At 36.9% G+C, this 27,202-nt stretch overlaps 3 protein-coding genes across 5 annotated transcripts in view; 2 read left to right on the plus strand and 1 right to left on the minus strand.

The window, feature by feature from the left end:
• The window catches only part of LOC120634563 (facilitated trehalose transporter Tret1-2 homolog), a 28,959-nt gene extending 23,294 nt beyond the window's left edge, over positions 1-5,665 (plus strand). For both annotated transcript variants that reach the window (XM_039905261.1, XM_039905260.1), the window contains exon 4: positions 3,814-5,665. In XM_039905261.1, coding sequence (XP_039761195.1) covers positions 3,814-5,030 — 1,217 coding nt within the window. In that variant the 3' untranslated portion in view covers positions 5,031-5,665. The remainder of the gene's footprint in view (positions 1-3,813) is intronic.
• Positions 5,666-6,868: 1,203 nt separating this feature from the next.
• LOC120634629 lies at positions 6,869-17,899 on the minus strand. Its single transcript, XM_039905361.1, has 5 exons — positions 17,794-17,899; positions 12,150-12,462; positions 11,083-11,245; positions 10,392-10,629; positions 6,869-9,552 (listed from the first exon to the last, which is right to left on the minus strand). The coding sequence occupies exons 1-5, from the start codon at positions 17,868-17,870 to the stop codon at positions 9,420-9,422; spliced, it is 924 nt and encodes a 307-aa protein (XP_039761295.1). The 5' UTR covers positions 17,871-17,899; the 3' UTR covers positions 6,869-9,419.
• Positions 17,900-19,808: 1,909 nt separating this feature from the next.
• On the plus strand, positions 19,809-26,583 carry LOC120634510 (facilitated trehalose transporter Tret1-like). Of its 2 annotated transcripts, XM_039905183.1 has the most exons (4): positions 19,809-19,907; positions 20,995-21,130; positions 23,526-23,671; positions 24,332-26,583. In XM_039905183.1, exons 1-4 carry the CDS (start codon positions 19,869-19,871, stop codon positions 25,511-25,513), a joined length of 1,503 nt encoding a protein of 500 aa, XP_039761117.1. In that variant the 5' UTR covers positions 19,809-19,868; the 3' UTR covers positions 25,514-26,583. The 2 variants fall into 2 exon arrangements, with proteins under 2 accessions (XP_039761117.1, XP_039761118.1); XM_039905184.1 differs by lacking the exons at positions 19,809-19,907; positions 20,995-21,130 and adding an exon at positions 22,607-22,719.
• The last annotated feature ends 619 nt before the right edge of the window (positions 26,584-27,202 follow it).

Genomic DNA, 27,202 nt, shown 5'->3' on the forward strand with positions numbered 1-27,202 from the left:
GCACTCCAGATAAATTCACATTTCAAACAGTTAGTCTTTTCGGGAAAAATGATGCCACAGGCACACATAGACACGTCAAACTTATAACACCCCGTCGTTTTCGCATCAAGGTTTAAATAAACCTTAGCGATTAATAAGAGTCTGAGTTAAGCTCATTACGAACGCTGGCTGAACCTTAGGAGATAGATCAAAACAATGTACTACAGTATTGTAGACCTTAGAAAGTGCCAAAAAAAAGTCCGCAATTGTTTATGTTTATGTTATGATAAACCACAGTTACCATCTTTATCTATATAATTTTTTTTACAAAACTTTTTAAACTATATAGTATTATTTCCTTATCCAATCGAACAGATTAGACACTTTTAGCATTTCTTGTGGATCAAAATTGTCCCATACAGTATTCAAATTCTCGGAAAACCAATTCATATTATATGCACACTTACTTTGACACCCGTGCGAAGCCGGGGCGGTTCACTAGTTCTAGATATGATAAAGAACTAATAACGTAGTAAAATAATAATTACCTTTAACTGAAATCGACATGCTTTAACACGAAACGTGCAAATAAAAATTAGGTATATAGGTACACGTTAATTGAACTTAGTTTATGTTATTCATTTATTCGTTGTTAATAAATCACTTGATAAAAAACAATTGCCGTAAATAATTTAATTTAATAACTATAGAGTGACTTTGTTAGGCAAGTAGTAAACAATGAATTTTATTGCATTCACCAGAGTTGTAGTATTACATACATAATCATTTATAGTAACTTACTACGCACTACGGTGTTATCTCTGCATTTAATTCAGTAAAAGGTAGGTATAACGTCACGCAGTTGGCAAATTGATTTACATAAACGGTAGCCGGCGGTTCGTTCTATTTTCCATAGTAATAATAATTGACAGGCCAGTCAGATAACCCCAGTGATGGTAAGTGGAATATCAACGCTTATTAACAGAGCAACACGTCGCAGGGCATGCAAGGAACACTTCATTTTAAACGGCAGAAATAAGCATATTGTTAATACTTCAAAAAATTCTACAACTACGTACAAATTACAAGGTAATAAGTCAAAGTCAAAGTCAATAATATCTTTTTTCAAGTAGGCCCATGGGTGGCACTTTTGATGCGAGCATTACATGAGAAGTACACGGTAGTGAGATGATGGCGATAACCATATTCGTAAACTGAAAACTAAAGCTACGAGGATTTCAACCGCACCCTGGTCTAAATCACTTAGCTGGGTGTTCTTTATGTTATAACCACCGCACATTGTCATTTGAAAATATTTAAGCAAACTGGTTAGATCAATAATTCACACCCAAGCCTTTTTTATCGATTACTTAGACCTTTATACTTTAATAGGTCTTTCTATAAGCTTACGTTTAATACAAACTTTGAACTATTCAAGAGACATCTCCAAGATTTCAGTGGGTAATATAATCTCATACTCAATTTACAGCCCTTACGAGTTAAGCATTTCACGGGTTGTTATTTTTTTTTATGTCACATTATGAATGCAGTGGGAACGGTGGTTATAGAACCTCGCCTAAAAAGTAGCATTCTCCGGACTAGGTCTGCCACTAAAAAGAAAAATAAAGATTTTTTGATTAAAAATAAAGATTACAAAAGCACCTATCTTTAAATAACCCCACTTTTGACATTTTTATTCGCCTATTTAACCTAACCTAACACTTTTTCTACTTAACTTCGATATTCGCGGCCCAATCAATTATCTTCTAAAGGCATGACCGATACGATCTTCCTAGATTGCAACTAATCTTGCAATTCACGGATAAATAAGCAAATTCTCGGTATTATGGTACCCAGTTATAAGTACCTAAGTACCTACCATTCAAGGCTCTATGGACAAATAACTTTAAGCTTACGTAAAATTAATTTGGTCTTTATAATTTTTTTTTTGCTATAAAACTATAAAGTACTTGTTGAAAGTTTCCATTATTTTTTTGCTGATTACAAATGTGAGATAAAAAGATGATTTTCATGGTTTCTACTTTGCCAATAGTTACTCTTAAAAAATCTGACACTTTTAACAAATATTTGTAATAGGCCGACACTTCATATTCAGACAATCTGTATTCAGGTATTTGTTATCACTCAAAGATTTATTACAGCCCACCGAAATAGCATATTGGGTCTTTGCTCGCATACCGTCTCTCTTATGAGTTAGTGTCACGTTAATAGACTGCGGACGATGCTGATGAAAGTTTACGCTTGACTACGAACTCCCATGATTTAGAAAAGTTTAGGCCGTAGTATACCACGTTAGCCAAGTGCGGATTGGTAGACTTCACACACCTTTGAGAACGTTTTGAAAACTCTCAGGCATATGGGTTTCCTTACTTGCCTGGCTGGGTGGTTGGATGGCGCCTAACTCAAGAAGTTACAAAGGGATCGAACTAGATCGCTCCAAAAGAGAAGCCAAAGTCTATACCACTACCCTATCACCTCTTACGAACTTTCTTGATCATCTCTTTTTTTAAACTGTCGTAAATTAAAGAGATACAAATATTTATAACTTAAGTCATTGAAAACACACATTTGTACTCTTAATAAAACATGGCACAACTTTGGAATTGTTACCCAGTTGTGCTATGCAGTTTTTTTCACATTCTGGTATTTGAGAGATGTTGTCAGTTGAAGTGTGACAAAACACCTTCCTGGCGCAGTGGTAAGCGCTGTTGTGGTTTTATAATTGAGATATCCCGGGTACGATCGCCGGCAGGGGCAATTTAGGAAACAAAAATTTTAAATTTTGAAACGTTGTCACTTAAGAACCCATTAAGAGTATGGGTTATAAAATCTGCCATACTTTTAACAGGTTGACCGGCATTGTTGACATTGTTGCCTCTGACATTGTAGTCAAGCGTTAAGTGAAATTAAAAAAATACTTGTAGAGATAATTAATTTTACGACCTCCCTGCCCAGCGGTGAACGCTGTGAATTTGAGTAGGAGGTCCCGAGTTCGAATTTCCTATAAATCTACAAGATATAAAATGAATAGCAAATAACTTACATCAGCGGAAGAAATTTTTTTACATTTTTTTTCATAAGGCTTCCTTGTTCGGCTGCGTAACAACAAAAAGGCAGACATGCAATTATATGTCAACGAATGACCTTTGGTTATTTCTCGGCCGATCATATTACAGAGCCACCTCTGGCAATGCACTGTTAGTTTCGACATCGAAACTAATAAATGGTAGTAGGTGACTTTTTATGTTACGATATGATATGTGTTAACCGTTTCGTCAGTTTTTGAATAAATACTTCTTTCCTTACTAAAATTATAATATTATTGGTTAGCTTTGTTTGTTGGTTACTTATTAACGGCTTAACAACTTACACGCACAGAGTTAGCTGCCATTTTTAAGACTAGGAGCTATGAGTAACTCAGGAAAGCAAATACGGACGAAGTTGCGCGCAGAAGCTGTCATAATATCTTTTTCATAAACTAGCCGTTGCCCGCATTCTTCGTCCACTTATTTTACAAATCCCGTAGGAATCTTTAATTTTCCTGGGATAAAAAGTAACCTACGTTACTCTCCGTCCTTTCATCAAACTCTATGCCAAGAATCCAGTTTATTGGTTGCTTAGTTAGGGCGGGAAGGAATGAACAAAGAAACGAAACACACATATATAATATTAAATTTTATAATATTAAATTAGGATTCATCAATCACACACAATCCTGAGTTTTTTTCCCAAGTTATAGACTAACAAATGTCATACTTATTGAACCTTTCAAAAAGTGACATTGAATTTAAAAAAAGTATTTCCTCGTTACAGCGGCAATGGCAGCCCTGCCAATGGCCCCCGGCTGCCTCATCGGAGGCTGGCTCATGGAGAAGTTCGGCAGACGCAACGCGCACTACATGGTCTGCGCTCCGTTCCTTCTCGGCTGGATCCTCATCGCGTGCGCCAACAACCTCGCCCTCATCCTCCTCGGCAGGTTCTTCACGGGCCTCTGCGTTGGCTTAATCGGACCTCTAGGCCCAGTTTTTATAAGCGAGACCACCAGCCCGCAGCTCAGAGGCATTTTCCTCGCTGCGATATCATTGGCCATCGCTGTGGGCATCTTAGTCGCACATCTGATTGGCACATGGGTGCACTGGCAATGGACTGCTATAATCAGTTGCATCTTCCCAATTTTATCAGTTATTCTATTAAGTCTGATCCCCGAAAGTCCAACCTGGTTGATCTCCAAAGGCCAGATCGAAGATGGCGTCAAAGCTTTTACTTGGCTGAGGGGTTACGACGAAGAAGCCAAGATAGAATTGAAAGCTATTATAGACAAGCGTAAAGCTACGGATAACGAACCAATACAGACTTTAAGGGAGAAGATTCGTAGTTTGCAATCCCCTGAGCTTATAAAGCCATTATTTATAATGATAGTTTTCTTCATTACATGTCAGTTTTCTGGTGTCAATGCTATAGCGTTTTATTCTATAGAAATTATTCAAAAATCGGTCGGCGAAGGTATAGATCACTATACAGCTATGTTTGTTATTGATTCCTTAAGAACGGTCATGTCAGTTGTTGCTTGTGTTACATGCAAAAAGTATGGGAGACGACCTCTGTGTATGTTAAGTGGAATTTTCACTGCATTGTCGATGGTTGGACTATCAATGTTCTTGTACTGGACTGATGGGCAACCTACTAATTTATCCTGGATTCCGCTATCTTTCCTGATGCTTTACATTTGTGCCATTTCAATAGGACTTGTCCCTTTGCCCTGGATGATGTGTGGAGAGGTCTTTCCTACAAGAGTTAGAGGTCTGGGATCAGGGATTAGTTCTGCGACTACATTTGTAGCTTTTTTCATCGTCGTCAAAACCGCTCCTGGCATGATGTCGGATCTGGGCGAGGTGTTCACCTTCCTGTTGTACGGTATTGTAGCGCTCATTGGCACGGGTATCCTTTATTTCATTTTGCCCGAAACTAAAGGGAAAAGTTTGCAAGAAATCGAAGATAAGTTCAAAAGTAATAAAATAAGTATAGCCTAAATTGCATTGATGCCGTTGTAGTCTCGATCGACATTCACAGCTGGGCAAACTTGTAGGTCTCTTATAGGAATTCCCACATCAGGCCTATTTCCGCATGTGTCTATTCCTGCACGGCTAGCGCGCAACAGACATTTATCTTCCCGAGCAGAGGATAAAATGTTATCTTCTCCCACAGATGTATTAACTATCCGAGCATTGGCGCACAAGAGGAAAATAATATAAGTCTTATAATAAACTGGGGTAAACTTCTCCTACTCCCTGCTGCCGTGCTTTGGCACTCGGGGGATATAATGTTTGTCTCCTGCCTATTTTTATAGTCGTGATGTCGTCTATCCACCTTCGTTGGGAGTCTATGTAAAGTTATGTTGCCATTTTATTATCCTGGAACCCGTCTGTTCTCCGAGCAATGTGCCGTGCTGATTGCCACTTCGCCTTTGCAACTGGTCAAGCCACTGATTTTTCAGATTCAGCAACGAATCATATTCCGCGCCTTACCCGCAGAGTGACTCTGAGCTTTAATTTTAAGTAGGTAGATATTATAATAGTTAAGTAGGTAGGTAGTACTTAAGAAATTCCATTGAAAACTGTACCCGCTGAAAGCGTACATTATTTACTGTCTGTGATATCGTAGTTTAAAATATGAAATTAATGAATATACATATGTTATTATCAATATAATTTCGATGTTTTCTTTTATTGCCTTCATACCTTTTTACTCGGAGCTTACCAATATGACTTAGGTACTAACTATATGTTTCAATAGCCCTTCCTCTGTCATAGCAGATATATGACCCGTGTCGCATTTTGAGAAATAACGCCGCGAGCGGTGTACACCCGCAAGAGAATTTGGAACTTTATACAGAAGTGCGGTAGTGAATAAGTAGCTCTGTTTGTTGACTTGACTGATGTAGTACTTCGACCTACGTTGAACGGATGTTATGCGAGGTATCGATATTTTAGAATAGATTCAGAACGTAACGACGTTGGATCCTTTAATATAAATAGGTACAGGACCCCTTTAATTACCCCAACACTTCTACTTAACTTGCTTACTTAGTAATTACTAAAGTGGCTGAACATTCTGAAACCCTGACAATTATTATCATCATCACCTCAACCAATCGACGTCCACAGCTGGACATAGGTATTTTGTACTCGGCGGCTGATGTCATCTGTCCACCTCGTTGGGGGCCGACCTACACTGCGTTTACCGGTGCTGGGTCGCCATTCCAGTACCTTAAGACCCCAACGTCCATCGGTTCTTCGAGCTATGTGCCCCGCCCATTGCCATTTCAGCTTCGCGACTCGCTGAGCTATGTTGGTAACTCTAGTTCTTCTACGGATCTCCTCATTTCTGATTTGATCACGTAGAGATACTCCTAACATAGCTCTCTCTATCGCCCGACAATTATTGTAATGCTTCAAGATTACTTAAATTTTTGTTGGTGACGGATGAGAAAAGGGAAAACTATTTCTTACAGGTTCCAGTGAACATAAAGGCAAAATAACATAAATAAAATAAATTTATTATTATAGCTTTACAAAAAAATAATATTAATGAAATAGTTATAGCACAGATTTTAGTATTTAATACTTAAATGCAAATCGGTACAAAACTATACAATATAATGTTAAGTCATAAAATAGGTTAAAAACGGATTGAAACTTATCAGATAAATAAGTACATTTCTTAAGATCAATATTAATTCTAATTTATGGCACGCAAACTCAAAATATAATTAAAAATAAATTAATATAGAATTTATTTCTACTAAATAAGTAGGTTGGTTGGTATGTTTAACTAATAATTAATAATTATATTACCAAATAAAATTAGTTTGATAGAATGAGAACGAAAGTTCTTTTAAGTTAATGTTATGATTTCATTATAGAGTTAAAAATAGACACGGACGGATACCTAGGTCCTGTATCCTAAAAGGATAATATGGGGATATTACAGGAGGATGTTTTATACAAACCATAGAATCCGCGTATAAATAGTTGTCTATTAAGAAAATCGCAAGCGGATGTTCTATAGATAACTTTATATACTTAGATTATATAAATTTTATATTCTCTTCTATTCTATTTATATATTATAAGTAGGTATACATATACCTACACGGAAGCAAACTTTTAATTCGAATATTCTCATACTATGACACTGCACATTGCACCACAATAACCTACGGCATTTTAGTAAATTCCTTTATTGAGAAACACTGAATTAATGTGTGTATCAATGAATGAATGAAAACAAAAAATTAACAGAAATCAAGAATACATAGAGCAAGTTACATAGAGGGAACAATTTGAAGGTGACACAAAGCGATTTCTTCCACGCAACTAAAGGCGTAAAATAACACAAGAACATAGGTGTGTGTATTTTTGTAACTATACGAAACTTGCAATTTCGAACTGTTGAGACGGTGCTGACCTTGCTAAGACGTACTCTATCTTAAATACTCGTATCTAAGGTTGCGACAAATCAAGCGACGGACTGATTTGATTGTATAAACCTTTTTAGTACAGGAGTTCCATTCTTGCAATCCTAGTTTCAGAGAATCAAAACACTATAACGTCAGAGTAAAAGTAATAGTTTTGAAAAGTTCCACTTGAAGCTGTTAAAATGTACAGCTATGACATCGATTTAGAGCCATTTCACTTTAACGTTACAGTCTTGAAAACGCGAAAATGTTATACTATTGAATGAACGAAAATAATGAAACTGAATGGTATTGATTCTGTATGAAACTGAAGTAACAAACTCGTTACCATAATTCGTGCTGCCAAAGTTGCAATTTTTGAATGAAGACACTGTCCTCTATTATTACCACAAGTCTTACTTCCATGGCTAAAAGCAATATTGTTTCAAAATTACGGTACATTATACATTATATACCAAGATATTTACATAATATACCAAGACATCCCTAGAATAGAGATGTTTAATCCGTAAAAAAGGAGCATCAAAAATATTAAAATTGGACTGCTGATAGCCCCCAAGATAGGTTGCTGTCACTTTGTTTGTGTGTACAACTGTTGACGCCGTTTTGGCGCTGTGAGTTGAGAAGCTGTAATACGAGTGTCCCAGGAACTAAAATTTGAATTACTAAAAATACATAATATTAGTTCCAATGACGCTCGTGGTTGGCTCTTCAAATGCGGAAAATTGTCATTCATTGGCAGTGCGTTAAAATAGAGGACAGTGAATGAAGAGGTATCAAAATTGACGTTACGAAATACATTTCATTCCTAGTACCCATCTCAATGTTGTAGCGAGAATTGCCCTTAGTGCAAGTTTTCAATTAACAAGTACCGCTATCTCAGTTGATATAAAGTGTAAATGTTGAGAAGATCGGACACGCTTTACTGAAAGATGCCTTTTTATTTCAATGGTTGAAGGATTGAGGTGACACAGACCGCGGAAAGGCATTCTGAACCCTAGATATGCGTGCAAGAATTCTTTAATTCATTATATGACAACTCGAATTTGGCAAAATAATTACGATTGTGATTGTCTTGCGCAACATGCCCGTGACAGGTGCCACCTTCTAAACTGTGCACGAATGTGAATAACGTATTGCAAGAATAAGACCGCTATTTTAATACTTTTACTTGAAAACTTACTCTAGGATCGCACTCAAAAACACACAATCATCATATGTAAAATAAAAAGAAATTTCGTATTATGCCCATTTTTAAGGAAAATTTCCGAAAGAATTTCTGGAACTACTAGCACATCTTATGCACGTATGCATTCATTTACTGGTATCTACTAATATTTAGGATTTTAGGTACTAGCTACTGAGCTACGAACTATGCTTGAACTGAGAAAATGCGATTATTAGCTTAAGCTTTTGTGCTAGGTGTAGGATTATTAGTTTTCTGCTACTTTAACTGATGTGTCAATTTGATATATGACGAAAGCACGCTTAACCTGAAAAGGGGCATGGTCTTTTGAAGCCCATAAAAACGCTGTATTACTACTCAAGGTCAAATCGAGGAAGCCATTTTGGGGGTATCTAGCTTTGAACACGAAATAATAAGTAACGAAAAATATGCATTTTGGTCACATCCAATTGTCGAATTCAAGTTCAATGAAAGAGTCGATTTAACCCCCAAAAGTTCCCCCTGACCTACAGCCTTGGTGATACGGCTATTTCCAGAAAAGACTGGGTAAGAAGCCAAACCAGCGAGGCGTAGAATTTGAAATACGGTGTTTTGGTAGATGTGCGGTTAGCTAGAATAAAAACACTTTTGGCGAATACGTAAGTGTTATTCTTTTCAAATTTAACAAGACTTTGGCCTACTGATCGCTTTTACTTATACAGATTTGGTCGACATACGGCAGGTGGTACTGGGCATAATTGGAAATACAGTCGTAATTTACTTCCTTGGGGGCTTAACCAGTCTAGACGCAGGCGGAGCGAACTTGGCAAAGCCTTGCTGGTCGAACACTGGCAGCAGATCTCTGACCCTGGCCGACACCGTACCCCCTGTCACCCTGGAAGAATATGGTCTGTGAACAAGGAAATTAGTTTGTTTTGTTAGGGTGCAAGACTACTTAAAGTGATATTAAGATGCCTACTGTGGGAAGTAAATTGCTTTTGGTAATAAAAATACTGTGCATACCATCTAGTTTGATTCTTAGTATTTCGTTAACTAAAAAGTGATGAGAGTTTGTGCAATTGTACTGATGCTTGATTGCTATTGCTTAAACATTAATTCCCGTTTTCACTAAATCTCTGAAATGTTTAAATCGGATGCTATTGATTTGGCTGATGTGTAGGGGAAAGAAACGTTTCACGAAATCTTAGATAAGGACTAACAAGGTTAGGCGCCATCTAAAGTTATGATACCGATTCGGCGGTACGTAGTGTTTCGGTAACTCGCAAATTGACAATTGACAGATGAAAAAAATATAAACTTAGTTTTCTTTTTAATAACCTTAAATTCATACGAAAAATGCAACTGTGGCAATAATTATAGTCAAGTTAGGTTATATGAGTTGCTTAGTAAAAATCACTTAGAAAACGGGCTTTAAGGTTTTTAATAGGATGCCTATGATGTGACTCTAAACTTATTAGTTATGTAAATGTTTAATAGCAAGATCTTCTGATTGTTTGTATCCAATTAATTTTGGTGTAGAACCGCAGTTTTTCAGATTCTTGGATGGACTGCAGTCTATAGCAGTACTAAAATGCCTCTTCAATATTAGTTTTCGTTATACATACATCGCCATCCAATAAGTCTGATGACGATGATGTATTTAAAAGTGTCGCTGGGTACAGGTTATCATTCTCATCCGGCCATTTCCAGCATTCTTAAGGTCTTTCCTTGTGAATGAACTGACATTACCTGCTAGGTTTGATCAACTTGGCAGCTTGTGCTGGCGTGGCTAGCTCTGTAGGGAAGTAGGTAGCTCCATAGAAGTCCAAACCGTTCTGCAGCAAGATGTTCGCCTCCTCGATATTGGCTAGGGTGATACGTATGATGCTGGAAGCTTCTTTGGGCACCATACTGCTGACAAGCTCTCCATCTATGTTGGCGATGGCACGAGGTGGCGTCTTTTCTATAGGCTTTGGGGTTGAGGTGCCTGGAACATAAATAATGCTTGCCAATATAAACCCAGATAGTTTTTCACATTGTCCAGAAATTTTTAAAACCTAATTATGTTTACGTTAGTACACAACGCGGTTCATCGTTAACCTCGAACCTAATTAAGAAGAAATGAATGGAATGCAAGATGATATGGATGTGAAAATAAGTGGATGATGGATACGGATTAACAGCAGAACACTACATGTTTCTTTATAGCGTTCAATAATGTCTAGAAGAAGATACGAGTTTTCGGAATCCAGCTCCTTCTAAAGAACAAATTTAACAGAGACTTCTATCATAAATGTATCATAATAAATCTAAACTGTAACAATTAGAGTTATTTGATTTAAATTCCTAGCTAATTTACGACTAGGAAGGATAGTAAGGAAAAAATAAAACAACTTTAGTTCCTATAGATTTTTCAAAAAAGTGATTTTATGATGTTTACCAGTGTTCCCTTCACGCGGCGATCCGGCAAAGTTGAGGCGCACCACTTCCACGATAGAGGTGAATTTGAAGAGGGCATGGCGGACATCTTCCTCCGGGATATCATCAGGAATGTCGTACACATATACTGTGAACGTCTTCTGGGGTCGGCAGGGGATGGCGATCTAGAAAAGACAGAAAACACGTCTGATTAAACATTTAGCGTTTAATTGGGAAAAATAACGAAGACAGAAAGGAAGGAAGATAGCTCTTTATATATGAAGTTCACACCACCGGTGCTTGTCGGCCTTTTACAAGATTTAATAATAATAATAAGTTTTTATTGCAGACGTAGCCCATATACATTAAAATTACCATTTTAAAGAAAAACAATACTGTGACATTAAAAGGAACATAAATTAAATTATATACAATTACAAAAATAATAAAATAATCACGAAATAACTATTAAAATAAATATTGAATATTAAACAATGTTAGTAACAAAACAAAAACCACTATCCTATGTTAGCCAGTTTTATAATTTAGAAAATGTGATTTATGATTCTAATGCGTCGTTTGGAGGTACTACGTTATGACATTATAATAATGGTTTCGTAAGATATAAGCCGATAGTGGAAAAAACATATAAAAATAAAATTTTTGGGAAGTTCCTGAAAGATACCATAAATAGATATAAATATAAAATGTGTAAATAGAATAACTATCTAGTAAAAACAGAGGCAGAAGCATAGAATAGATGAAGGGGCAGAGAGCAAGCAGAGAAAACCTTTGAGACATTTTGAGACCCAGATCCAGGAAATATGCACCATACATACCAGTAAGAAATAATATAGGAAAATTTAAGAAGCTTTCGATTTCCAAATTGTATATTTAAAACATGTAATTAAAAGATATTTCTTTAGTTTAAAGATTAACTCGACAAGCAAACTTCATTTAAAGCATCGGTCGTAACTAGAAAAATAAAAAGTAAGAGAAGTAGGGATTTATGATTAAATGCTTGATCGATTAAATTTAAAATTTCCCGGATCTGTCTTGATCTGCTTATATGTCAATCTCATGACTTACCTTTCTATAGAACCTGGAACCCGTGACCTTGTGGAATCCCTTCTTGAAAACCATCTGATAATCATCAACACTGGAAAACTTGAAGAGAATTCCTGTAGCAGTTTTCGTGAGAGAGAAGCACCCCTTGAATTCCATTTTCTCGCAAATGGTTGAGGCCTTTTCCATGCTGAGGCCGTGTGAGGGCGTCAGGAGGAAGGCCCCCTTGGTGAGGAAGTGCTCAGAGTCCGAGATATCGGACTCGCTGTCTGCACCCTTCATCAGAGTATGGATCTGCTCCTTCCACATGTATGGCTCCGACATCTGCAGGCGGTCATCATATGTGTGAGCAATATTTTTGATAAGAATTAACATATCTATTAATAAGGTATGTTCTTCTTTGAAAAATAAATATCTTTAAACCGATAAACCCTGCATCATCATCATCACCCATTAACGGCCCACTAAATAGCACGGGTCTCCTTTCAGAATTAAAAAGGTTTAGGCCATAGTCCACCACGCTCGCCCAGATTGGTAGACTTCACACTTCACTTGAGAATATTATGGAGAACACTCATACATACACTCATTTTATTATAATATTAAGGATTACTTAAACGATATAAAAGCTTGGGTGTGAATTGCTCTAGCTTCATAGCTAAGTTAATTTACTGTGAGATGGTGATATAAAAAAAAAATTACCCGGCTAAGTTTGTTGTGGGCTCTTCTTAGACCAGGGCGCGTTTGGAACCCTCGTAGCTTTAGGTTTAAGTTGGAGAACGAAGTTATCACCATCCTCTTACAATTATGTAAACATGTATGTATGAAAGCTTCATAAGTGCCTGTGATAGGCCTACGTGAATAAAGAAATTTTGAATTTGAATTTGAAATTGAATTTCAGGTTTCTTCACGAGGTTCTATCCATTAAAGCAAGTCATATTTAATTAGTTAAATTTAAAACGCACATAACTCTGAAAAGGGAAGACGAAGCATTACCCACTAAGTTATAAATAAATAAATAAATATACTACGACGATACACACATCGCCATCTAGCCCCAAAGTAAGCGTAGCTTGTGTTATGGGTACTGAGACAGCTGATGAATATTTTTGTTATGAATATAATACACATAAATACTTATAATATACAGATAAACACCCAGACACTGAAAAACATTCATGTTCATCACACAAACACTCTCCAGTTGTGGGAATCGAACCCACGGCCTTGGACTCAGAAAGCAGGGTCGCTGCCCACTGCGCCACTCGGCCGTCAAACTATTATTAGGGACAGTTATTGCAACTATCCCTGCACACTAGTTATCAATCTTATGAACAAACGCAGCGCAGTTAGCTAAAGATATCTGAGTATAAAATTGTAATCTTTATAATAAAGCATAATTTTAAGTTAGTAGTCTGTTTTGAGTTAAATAGCCAAGCTATGGCAGCTTTGATTGAATATGATTGAATAATAAAACTGAATAAATTACAATACTTCTTTAAGATATTTATGTTGATGTGGCGACGCACACAATATTTAAAAACATATACAATCTATACTTATAATAAGACTGTAACTGGAAAATTTCTGTACATTTAATATATTTTGAAAATTTTAATCGGGGGATGCTTTATAATCGATACTGAGTCGATATCTATACCGTCTGTCTGTCTGTCTGCCTGTCTGTCTGTGTGTCAATACAGGCATCACGTGAAAACTACTAAGCGGATTAAAATAAAATTTGGTGTAGTGGTAGTTGATATTTCGGGTCAACATATATAAAAGTTTCCTCCGGGAAGTGGGATGAAATTTTTTATTAATTTTACTTCATAGCTCCGTTAAATTTGAACTGATTTTAATCATTCTTTATTATTTAAAAGTGTATACTATCAAGCATGTATGGTCTTATTTTAATAAGGATCTGATAAATATTGTCGGAGATAAAGAACATAACTCTTCACAAATAACTGTAAGTCGCGAGGCATATGGGATAACGATCGAATGCATGCGTACCATCCTACTAATATTAAAAATGTATCAACTTAAATAATGACAAGTTACTAACTCAATATACCACGCAAAATAATAGTAGGTACACGATGCTAGCCACGATGATTATGATTCTAACTTCTCGATTGACTCTTACGCGGACGAAGTCGCGGGGTCGGCTAGTAGTGTAATGTATATATACACTTTTCATTTAAAAAAAGGCAGGATATTTGTTTTCGCTATTCCTGCAAAACTCAATTCATCACAATTAGAAGCTCACTAATTTCAGAGCCCGCGGGATTCAATCACGCGTATCTTTAAGATTCGCGGCCTGTAGCATCCTGCCTATTGCCTAGCCTAATACAGTTTGTAAGTATAATCAATCAATATCATCCGTGTCCTATAAGAAAACAATAGTTGATAATTGATATATTCGAGACAGTAACGGCCGGGATGGTCGCGGGTCGCCGCACATCCCGATCCCTTCCCGACTTTAATTGTACCATTGTTTTGACTCCTAGCTTCCGTTTGAGAAAAAATATTGTCTGAACACTCCTGTTGGTACTTGCTTAGTTCTAATTAGTAGCTATATACTGGAACTTTTTCTGTTAGCGTTAATAAACCAAGTAATGAAACTCAAACAAATGTGGAATCTCGATTACACTTTTAGGGCTCTGTATTGTTTTGTTGTTTACTTTACTGCACAACAAGGATCAAACAGAATGTAAATTAATACTTTAGAATCTTCACCCTTTATAGGTCAGCCAGGTAGTTAAAGCGGTGGTAGCCCAGTAGATATAATCCCAGAACGCACCTCTAACTTTTCAAAGTTGTGAAATAATAAAAATATCACTTGCTTCAACGGTGAAGGAAAACATTGTGAGGAAACCTGCATGCCCTCCATAATATTCAAAAAGGTGAGTGGAGTGCACTAATCCGCACTGGGCCAGTAGACAGGCCACTGGTGGACTGTCAGCGGTGTACCTTAGCCCCTTCTCATTGTGGGAGGAGACCCGTGCCCAGTAGTGGGCCGGTAATGGGTCAGCCCGTCATCTGATACTGCATTTTCACTAACTACCGCAATATCGCAAAATGCTTACTTGTAGAGTAAATTAATGTTGGACGACGGCTTAAATTTACAATGTTAATAAAGAAGTACAAGAGCGACGGAAAATAGATGCATGAAGACTGAATTATAATTTCATGCACACCGGACGGTAATTCTTGATGACTAAGATGTTAATATCGTCTATGGTATACGAGTATATCTCTAGATTTGAACTTGGAAGTGATGATGGCAGAAACCGGAAGTGCATTCCATTTCTTTGCGTTGAATGGTAAGGGTGGGATTCAATTTAATTTAGTGTTAAAGTCACGGGCTGACTTGTGGCGGACAAAAAACAATTGGTTGATATATGCTGTATCTCCAAATTGAAATAACAAGTCTAAATATATCGATACTATTAACATAAATGCGAAACCGCGTCGGTTAGTTTGTCCTTACTTTATATTTTTATTTATTCTATTCACCTTTTCTATAGAACTGTCATCGTTAAGGCAGCGTTTTTGAGAAAAGTTTTCTTCCGTTTTTTCTCAGACTTAATTTGCAAATTCGACTACCAAAGTTCTCTTCTGCTTATTGGTGAGAGAATTTTTAAAATCTGTTCAGTAGATCCAGAGATCACCTCTTACAGTGTCGCCAACTCACAAACTTTAGCTCTTCATGATATTATAAGAACAGAAGTATAGACTAAGGAACCAATCAAGAGTGTATAATTTGGTATAGAGTTTAATGAAAGGACGGAGAGTAATATAGGATACTTTTTATTCCAGGGAAACAGTATTCTAATCAAACAGTAGAAACAATATCAATGTCAAATACTTAATTTGACGGCCGCTATGAGTTCCCACAACTGGAAAATGTTTGTGCGATGAACATGAATGTTTTTCAGTGTCTGGGTATTTTTTGTATATTATATGTATATCAGTAATCTTAGTACCCATAACACAAGCTACGCTTACTTTGGGGCTAGGTAGCGATGTGTGTATTGTCGTAGTATATTTATTTAATTGCCTTGCGGCTGCCGTTTCGTGGGCGGACAAGACGCCGATTGAAATTGGTATCAATTGACATCGATGCGTTCCCACGAACCCATAAACCCATGTTTGGTGGTCGAGTGGGCAAGCGGGGTAATTTACTTATTACTCTAATTGTATAAGGAGTTTATTGGATTACTTTTAAATTGAGTTTAGTTTTTTTCGTTTTAACTGCCTTGTAAGTATATCTTACGAGTACCTAGTTCTTATTTAATTGTTTTAGAATGAATTAAATCGGAATTGAAAACATTTCGGCATCGTCAGTTTTGTATTGCCGACCTGGGCGCTGTGGGAAGTCCTGGGAAGGAGAATTTTGGAAGTTGATTTCTCAATTTGTTGCTTGAGATATGGTTGACTGTGGCTTATTACTACTAGGGCGCAGTATCAAGCGATTCCGCGTTCCGGTACAATAATCATAATCATAATAATCATAATCATAATCATTTAATTGCAAAAAAAACATGTGAAGTTATAGATGTTAAAAAAAATATACGGAACAATGTTTTAGCCCATTTAGAGGCATGCCAATCTTAACTTAAAAATAATTAAAAACATTCATAATTAGATTACGTCAATTATAATATAAATTAGTTAATTACAATGCCGCATAGAAACCGACGGAAGGTGTCAACCAACTTGCTGTCCACTTCAAACATGCGTAATAGAACTGCCTACCCTGTGATTATAATACGACTCGTATAGGAGACGTTTTTCCCATTTTATGCTATCTTCCTGAATTATGCCAACCATCATCAAAAATCCTACACGCCACTGCCCACCTCGGCGCGCCCTAATATAATTTCGTCGTTTAATTTTTATCTTATTTAGATCTCAAAGATGAAATAAATCCTTCCTCATATTATAATGACGAAGGATTTATTTGACTGTTTGTAATCGTTAAACTTCGAAACACCTAAACTGACTGTTTTTATCGCCGTTAGAGAAGTTAATCTTGAAGTAATAGTATAGTTTATATTGATTTTAATCATAGTTAGGTGTGAGCTTGAAATACTAGTATTTCTAATGTAAGCGCCAAGAAAAAGCGCTAAAAAGCTGCTTTATGGGTACGCGTGCGCTGACTTAATGGCCATACAATAATACGTTAAAATTGTATCCTAATTTTCAATGTCATTATTAGGCTTAAAATATTAATAAAAAATACACTGTTGTCAAAAATTTATATGAAAAAGTTTGACACCATAACAAGGGAGCAGAATTTACGTCTGTGTGTACAAGAGACTGTAACGTTGCCGTGCAATGTTTGACATTTTGCTAAAACAGTTATTTCTAATCTCCAGCTAACTTGTAGTAAAATAAACGGGACCCCCCCTTTTATTTTACTACAAGTTAGCCCTTGAAAGCAAGCTCACTTGATGATAAGTGATGATGCAGTGTAAGATGGTTAAGTCTAGGATGGAAGGGCGAACTTAACTAAATAGCCCGTTACCATTTAGTTGGCTAACTGCCTATTAAACCCATACCCCTAATAATTGGTATCTATGCGACATAGCTTATCAATCTACCAATCTAAACAATATTATGCCTCAATTAATAAATTGAAAAGTAAAAACTCACTGAATTTCTTGGCTTATCCGTCTTCTTCTTAGGGCTCTCGTCCGGCCTGTGCTCCGTGTCCGAAGCACCTTCTACTAAGGACATCTTGCGAGTGGCCTGCGCGTGCGCAGCGCCCGGTATACCTCTAGTTGTGCAGCGCTCGAGCGTGGAGACGCGCCTTTAGAACAGAGCCGTCGTGGAGGGGCGGTATTGTTTGTTAATTCGGTAATCGGTTAAATTGTTATTAGAATTGGCGTGTGTGATTTGCAGGAAGATCTATTTTTAAAGCGATCGTAAAAATTATTCTTTGACGTGTTTCTACTCGATCGAACTTATAGATATAGCCTATCGATGGTACTACTCACATGACATGACCAAGAATAATAATCACAACCGCGAAGTCTAATAAAACGACAGCAGTAATCTACCTCGTTGGCGAATTGCGGGTTGGTAGACTTCACACGCTTTCGAGAACGTTATGGATAACTCTCACGCGTGCAGGTTTCCTCACGATGTTTTCCTTCACCGTTAAAGCTAGTGATATTTTATTTCATAAACTAAAAACACACATAACTACGAAAAGATATATTCGTTGCCGGGGATCGAACTCGGCCCCCGGAAAGGGAGGCCAAAGCCCTAACCACTAGGTTATCACCGCTTGTGTATAATCTTTTAGATATAATATAATCACTATGCATAATAAAATTAAAAGTTTATTTATTTTACGTAGGTCTAGTTTTTAAGCACTTTTGAAACGTCAACTAAGCCTTTTTCAGACACAAACAAATGATGCCTAACCTATACGATACCAATAATGAAGGTGTTACGATAGAAGAAGAATCGTTTTTTCATAATGGCATAAGACAGGAATGCTCTAACAAACATTCATACAACCTAATCCGTAAAAATTTAAAAACTTTTAGAATAACATCTTAAAAGCGACTCCATTGTTTTTAAAACATTTTTATTACAGGAACTCCAGTCGTCTTCATAAGCATAGAAACCGATTACCGATCTGTTACGATGTCAAGTCGAGGCAAAAGAATACATTATACTTACCTACTGAGAATACCTACCTATCATAGATTATGTCCCACAGCTGGGCAGAGATCTTTCAAAATTGAGTGAGATATTGGCTGGATAAACTTAAGCTAAACTTAAAGTTTAACTAGTAGACTTAGTACTACACTAAGATATTTTAAGTTGTTAACAGTATAATATATTTTATTATAGATACATTATCTAAGCATATTATAATTTCAAGGTTAAGATCATAATTTTATTTATTTCTCTAGATTTGTAAAATAACGTATGCATGCGGAAGATTGAAATAATTCTGATTAAAGATAAAATATAGGGTGGCATTTAATTGGGATACTGCGGGACAATGTTACCAAAGAAAAAAGGAGATTTTCCCTGGCCGATTCCAAAATTGTTTAATTAAATTAAAGTCATTGTATTCGTTAGGTCTATTAAGAAAAAACCGGGGTTCACTTACTACCCTACCGTGACATTAATTTATTGCATATTACAGGGCAGGTTAGAAATTTTAGTAATTAAAAAACACTACAACTCGATCTTGAATGAACGATACCCAATTGTTTCTGAAGTATGTTATTCACTTACAACTTTGAAATTTATGTATACGATGTATCGACATATTTTTAAATTTTAATTCCTACTAATAGCAATATATAATTTACCTTCGTGATAATATATAATAATACTTTTTTACAACTATTACTGTACTCACCTAGGTATTCTCTTAAAATATCTACTCTAACCTAAAGTAAATAGGTAAGTTGAGTTTCATAAAAGTCGGAGTTATCTTCATTCGAATAGGTCGGTCTATAACAGACTTTTTAAAATTTTAAATGTGCCTTCATACCATACCTGTAAATTTTCATTAAGTAAACACCTTGTCCTAGATAATATTTTAAGATCTTGGTCACCTTACTGATAACTCCATATCACCAGATTGCCAATCAAAAAAGATAAATGATAGTATGATATTATTATTGTTTGATTTTTTTGCAGAATGTTCAGCACAGCAACCCATAATGTAACTTGACGTAATTTGTGGTTTTGTTACAAAGTTTTAAAATGGCAGTTACGGAGGGGAACTCTCCGTTCTTAAGACAGGTTAGTTTTAACACTTGAGTTTAATTTAATTCAGCCCTTACCATTGTACCATCTTAGGTCGTTACGTTATATCTCACTGACAACTAGATACAACGCAAAGATCTGAATGCACTTCCGGGACTGCTTCACCACGGCTGGCATGGGCACGAGACAATTTTTTCCCCGGGGAAAGGGCAAAATTGTATCTTCTCCTACTTTATAAACCGCCATGCTCATTTCTTAGAAATGGGAAGGTTTAAGCGGTTGTTCTTTTTACTCCGCAAGTACCTAATCTAAGTAGCTGTTAGCTCAGCTTGGGTTAGTGCTTATCAGTCTAGGATCAGTATAGAACACGTCAACCTTTTAATCATCATCATCAACCAATCGACGTCCACTGCTGGAAATAGGTCTTTTGTAGGGCGTTCTAATCTCCACGATTCTGGGCCGCTTGTGTCCAGCGGCTCCCCGCGATTTCTTTGATGTCGTCTGTCCACCTGGTTGGGGGTCGACCACCGCTGCGTTTAACGATGCGGGGTTGCCATTTCAACACCTTGGGATCCAAAGGTCCATCGGTTCTCCGAGCTATGTGCCCCAGCCACTTCAGCTTCGCGACTCGTTGAGCTATGGCTAACATTTTAGGGGTATTTTATTGTTTGATTTCTATATGGCAATGTACCCGACCATTTTTTTAACCGACTTAAAAAAAGGAGGAAGTACTCGATTCATCAGAACCGATTTAAAGACATATTTTTTTGTTTTAAAGGGCATACTATCCAGGTGGTCCCATTTAAATTTTATCGAAATCGGTCGAGTTGGGCGTATGTTAAAGTCGAAGCCACCAGGCCAGATCAGGGGAAAATGCAGAAATTCATCGATAGCCTATTATAACATTCCACTGCTTGACTAAAGGCCTCTCCATGGAAGTTTTGTCCATAATAGCACACTGGGCCATGGGTCCACACTAGGACGGGTTGGTAATCGAAGTAGATGGTAGTAGTAGCACAAGGGAAGCTGCTGCCTGTTTTCCGTTATAATCCATTAGTCGCCTCTGAATTCTGATCTGCTGTCACCGCACGGCATATTACATAAGGTTTTTTATAATTTCCAGTGCTTCGTAACTGCCACGGTTGGCTTCAATATAATCGCATTCGGGTGTGTGATCGGATTTCCGGCGATTTTGCTGCCTCAGCTAGATATTGAGGGATCTAGTCTACGGCTTACGAAAGAGGAGGAGTCATGGATTGGTAAGAAATAACTTTTTTTACCTAACTATATTCATAAAGGTTTTCATAACCAAGTGTCAGGACGCAAGTGTGTTTTATGCAAGTTTAGTACGTCTCGTACACGGGTCGCAAGTGTCTTTTATGCAAGTTTAGTACGTCTCGTATACAGGCCGCAAGTGTGTTATGCAATTTTAGTACGTCTCGTACACGGGTCGCAAGTGTCTTTTATGCAAGTTTAGTACTTCTCGTATACAGGCCGCAAGTGTGTTTTATGCAAGTTTAGTACGTCTCGTACACGGGTCGCAAGTGTCTTTTATGCAAGTTTAGTTCGTCTCGTATACAGGACGCAAGTGTGTTTTACGCAAGTTTAGTACGTCTCGTATACAAGTCGCAAGTTTGTTTTACGCAAGTTTAGTTCGTCTCGTATACAGGTCGCAAGTGTGTTTTATGCAAGTTTAGTACGTCTCGTACACAGGTCGCAAGTGTCTTTTATGCAAGTTTAGAACGTCTCGTATACAGGTCGCAAGTGTGTTTTATGCAAGTTTAGTACGTCTCGTACACAGGTCGCAAGTGTGTTTTATGCAAGTTAAGTACGTCTCGTACATGGGTCGCAAGTGTGTTTTATGCAAGTTTAGTACGTCTCGTACACGGGTCACAAGTGTCTTTTATGCAAGTTTAGTACGTCTCGTACACAGGTCGCAAGTGTGATTTATGCAAGTTTAGTACGTCTCGTACACGGGTCGCAAGTGTCTTTTATGCAAGTTTACAACATTTCTAATAAGGGTCGCAAGTGTCTTTTATGCAAGTGTTGTATACAGGTCGCAAGTTTCTTTTAAGCATGTTTAGTTCGTGTCGTACACAGGTCGAAAGTTTAGTACGTGTCGCATACAGGTGGGAAATGCAGGGACTGGGACTTTTATGCAGGTTTAGTACGTTTAGTATACAGGTCGCACGTGTGATTTATGCAAGTTTAGTACGTGTCGTATGTTAGATACCGAGTTCGAGCCCCGCACGCACCACTGACTTGTCTGAGTTCTACAGCGTTTTTAATTTCAGCAATTGAAGGTGAAGGAAAATATCATGAGGAAACCTACATGCCAGAGAGTTCTCCATAATTGCTTTTAGTCCAATTCACACTGGGCCAGCGTGGTGGGTTACGGCCTAACCCATCTCATTGAGGGGGGAGACCCGTGCCCTGTAATAGGTTTATGTGATGACTGTAAATACAAGGTAATCAGAGTGAATCAGTCATACGTCCATAGTGTTAGAAACATTGGGTTAGGCTCTCATAAATAAAATACAGTGCACATATTTAAGAGTTATTTATTTACTTTGTACTTCGAGATGTATTTTAGTTACCTACAAGGTAAACATTTTTCATACTAATACTTTACTTTCGCTTTATTTAAAGCAGGTACTTATAATTTATCATACTACCTGCCGACTTAATAGTTTTGAATAGTTTTATAAAGTTTAATTATCATGCCTAAACTTTAACCAATTATTATTTTGTCACAATAGTGCTTATAACGGCTTCTAGCAACTAGGTTTAATGTAAATGTGTTAATACTCATCTCCAATCTCGTCAGCAACTTGTGGTTTGTAAGAAAGTACGTTTCAATGCCTCGCAATTAAAGTGGTTGTTCGTTTTACTTTCCTTTATAAACAATTACTTCTTCTCATAATTAGGTCACAGAACAGAATGACCTTTTAAACTTCTACCAACTGTACTTTTAAGTTTTTAACAATCCTGGTTTTTCTTCCATCATCGGTTAATTCCCCCTTTTTTTCCCACTGACATTGACATTCCGCCTCCCGAGACCTACAGTTTTCGTTCAGGAATCGGGAATCCTAACTGATTCTTAGTGCTGTTTATTACAAATTTTTGGATGTTTGTTTGGATGTTTTATTTTTTTATATTTATTCCAAATGTTAGTCCATATTATATTAATAGGTAATATCGGAATCGTGAGTACTTAGTTTTAAAACTTGAGAGCTATTGTCATCATAATGATTTGAGATTTTGGACGTGTCATCAAGTTTAAATTATTCTAATAGCTAAGCCCTTTAATTTGACGCCCATATTGAGTCAGTTGTGAAAAAAATTAAATTAGTATTCTTTTTGATAAGGCCTTTCATTTGATACCCATGTCAAGAGGGTTATAAAAAAAATTGAAATCTGCCATTTTGTGGCGGCGGCCATCTTGGGCCGATTTTTATCAAACATAGTTAAGAACACATAAGAACAAAATCAAAATCGGTACATTCATTCATTCATTTATAATAATTGAGTTTCTAGTCAAAACGAAACTATTTATAAAAAACGAGGAACATGCAGGTGGTCCTTATTTTTTTCGAGTAGATAGTTTATAACTGAACGTGCTAAGAGAATTTTAAAAACAAAATCATTTTTCAGCGTCAATGCTTCCACTGAGTGTGCTAGCAGGCAATTTAATCACACCCCCAATCATGGACCGCTTGGGACGCAAAATGACGCACTACGCTCTGACGCTGATGTCGCTGGTGGGATGGTACGTCACTATTATGGCTACCAACTTTGAGGTAAGTTCACTAAATTCAAATAGGTTCAAAATACCTAACTTTTTTAGCTCCATGAATCGCGAAGTTAAAGTAGCAATAGGCGGCCACATCCCTAGAACACGACCGATGGACGTCGATGTCCTAAGGTGCTGGAATAGCGACCTCACACCCCCAACGCGGCACAAGACCGTGGTGTTTGGAACTGCCTACAAAATACTTTATTCAGCAGTGGACGTCCATTGGTTGACAAGAGAATTATGGTGATGATGATGACCTAACATTTATATAGTTCTACTGCGTTTCGACGTACCTCGAAATAAATAAAGTACTAGGTAATAGAGTTCAGTGTTTTACTTTAGGTTTTAATAGTTTTACAGAGACGAATCTTTGTAATGATATGATAACTACATACAAAATGATAACTCCTTTATCTGAGCTCAATTTCTTTTATCCCCAAAATAAAGCTTAGGCCAAATTCGTTTAGCCGTTCCGAAGGCTAGCTAGGACTAACTAACAAACATTTTTCTTCACCAGTTCTTATGAATCACCTATTACTAGCTTAATTTGTATTCTATATACAAGTTAGAGAGATGATGTTGAATGGCGACTATCTTTTAGCTTACTGACGAAACTGCAACGAAAATCAGTTCTTTTCTAACTTCATTAAACCTTTTTTTGCAGGCTCTAGTCATTGGCAGGATCTGTCAAGGTCTAGCAGCAGGCCTACTCACCACATTGCGGTCCGTCCTCATCGGGGAATACACCAGCCCTAAGAACAGAGGAGCATTCCTCACCACTGTATCATTAAGTCAAACATTTGGCGTATTTTTGGTCCATCTTCTGGGATCCTTTCTGAGTTGGCAAAAGACTGCTTTAATTTGCGTATTCCTTCCTTTCATAAGTCTTGTGATGGTTATCTATACACCGGAGTCGCCCAGTTGGTTACTCACTAAAGGAAAATATACGGAATGTAAAGAAAACTTCCGATGGCTGAGAGGTTATGGCGAAGAAGAAGAGCTATCAGACATGGTGCAAGCTAGAATAGCGTATGAAAAAGCAGAAATCAAGGAGTCTTACGTTAAGCAAAATTGGTTTAGAAATCTGGCAACGATAACAAGAAAAAGGGAGTTCTATAAACCTATAATAATAATGGTCATGAGTAACATATTAATGCACGTTTCTGGAGCGTCAACTTTTGCTCCGTACGCGACAATGATTCTAGGTTTGTTGATGGGACCTAACGCGAATGCTTATTTCTGGATGGTCTTCTTAGATTCACTTCGACTTGTATCCAATACTTTTGCGGTTTATGTAATAAATAGGCTAAGGAGAAGAACTATGGTTCTCGCTACAGGAGCGCTATCTCTAGTAAGTCACATAGCGTTAGCTTGCTACGTTTACTTGAAACAAAATGGGTGGAACTATGAAGCGATATGGCTACCTGCTTTATTAATCAATCTTCAGTTCTTAGCCGTCGGAATGGGCATGGTGCCAATGCCTCAAGTTATCGGGGGGGAAATTTTTCCATTGGAATACAGGAGTACTGGCGGAACAATCAGCATGGCCATAGGAGGAGGCATTATGTTTGTGGCGCTAAAAACTTTTCCGGGCTTGATTGAGAAAACTGGTCTTTACGGCACATATGGACTGTACGCTGTGATAATATCAGTAAATCTGATTGCAATGATGTTGTGGCTGCCGGAGACGAAAGGGAAAACTCTTCAGCAGATTGAGGATGAGCTTCGTGGCAGACCTTTAAAAGTCGAAGAGATAATGGCAAGGGAGTCATTACAGTCCAATCCTTTAGAAATTTACAAGAGAAAGTTGTCTGCTAGAAGATGTAGTAGCCCCACGATTGCATAAAGAAAAGTTTTACCAAAAGACCTTCTGTTAGAGGAAATTTGTACTTTTAAATGAAATGAACATTGTTGTTTTCTCACAATAGGTTTAGAAAGTAGGTGCTAAAGAAAACTAGTCGAACATGTTTTTCTATAATTCTCTATATTATTTGGTACACAATGTGGTCGCGATGTCCAACCGTACACGGTGAATTTGGCGCTCGTACACAATTAAATACATTACTAGAACCACAAGATGTCGCCGCGGCTCACCGGTACATTTGCACAACCGACAGTTCGATCCTAGCTCCCTATTGCATCCAAAACCTTACCACGGTGATCTTAAGAGTTCTTGACTGCAATCTTTTTAATTTAAGATTAAAATATCGGTAATCATTGAGAACTTTGCGAAACACTATACAGTTGTACAAATTACCATTATTGCCACAGGCTTTGTTATGTTCACGTTTGCTTTGAAAGCCTTGGTATTAGTGTGTTCCACGCGTGGATAAGTTTTGAATGTGATGAAGAATTAGGCAACTTAACTAACTGTACAGACATTCATATCGTCGGAATATTAACATCAGATCAAAACAACATTGAGACAACGGTGTTGAATTTTATTATAACAGACGTCCCGATTTGGTTGGTCCTTACAACCGACCTTCTGAAATCAGCATTTTGATTCTCACCGACATTCAAAGTATAATGTAGTCAGTCCCACGCCATTTTAATTCGCAAGTCTGTATTACTTGTTTTAAGTTTTTCGTTACTTTAAGGTAGAAAATATTTTTTTAAAATACAAAAATAAATAAACATAAGTACTTACAGAAATGAAAAAAAATCTCATTATATTTAGGTGCAAATATATTATTAACAAAATCGCTTTTTTTATTTTTACAACATACTTTACGCTATTGAGAAGGCTTCACAGCGGTATCCAACTTGCGTTATTAGCGCTGTTTCTTTGCGACTTGAAGGTTGCTTGCAAGCCAATCTCTAGACTGTTACTTGAAAACGCTTTTTATTATTGGTTAAACGCCGAACGGTTCGGCCTCGACTTAAAATTATCGGAAAAATCGCCTTCCTTTGGTACCTTCGCTACCAATCCCATGTTCCAAGTTAAAAAGGACCAGCTTAGGGCAACCAAATCGGTTCGTCTATTCACAGCGTCAAGCTACTATTAGGTATTAAAAATTATAAAGTGCGTTTACATTTAAATATTGTACTATAAATAAATAAGTATTGTACATAAAACGGTATTTGTTATTGATTTGTGTTACTCCGTTTGATTAGGTGTATAGAGATTTGTATGGTTTTTATGTTATTTCAATATTAAAGCAAAAAGATTCTACTAATAATTGGTATTTGAAAGTACTATATTGAAATATCAATTCATAAAAATTTATAATTTTAGTCAATTGAAATTAAATCAAAAATTCATAAGGGTACCTATTTAGCATAGGTATTGTCGGATGTTCATTTATTTGTTTGCCTCGCAATATTTATTAGAAATAAATACTGACTTGAATTCATTATAAGAAAAATATAGAAATTCAACTGATAAATCGTGTGATGTAAAACTTATAAACCCTTAAAAGAATAATTGAGATTTCATACATATAAAAAAAAACAAAACTATCTAATTTCGATAAAAAAAAACCAATAAAATCTGAACACACCCTAAAAAGTGTGGGACAAGGTGCATTATTTC

Source organism: Pararge aegeria, chromosome 24 (genome assembly GCF_905163445.1).
Source record: "Pararge aegeria chromosome 24, ilParAegt1.1, whole genome shotgun sequence".
Classification (NCBI taxonomy): domain Eukaryota; kingdom Metazoa; phylum Arthropoda; class Insecta; order Lepidoptera; family Nymphalidae; genus Pararge; species Pararge aegeria.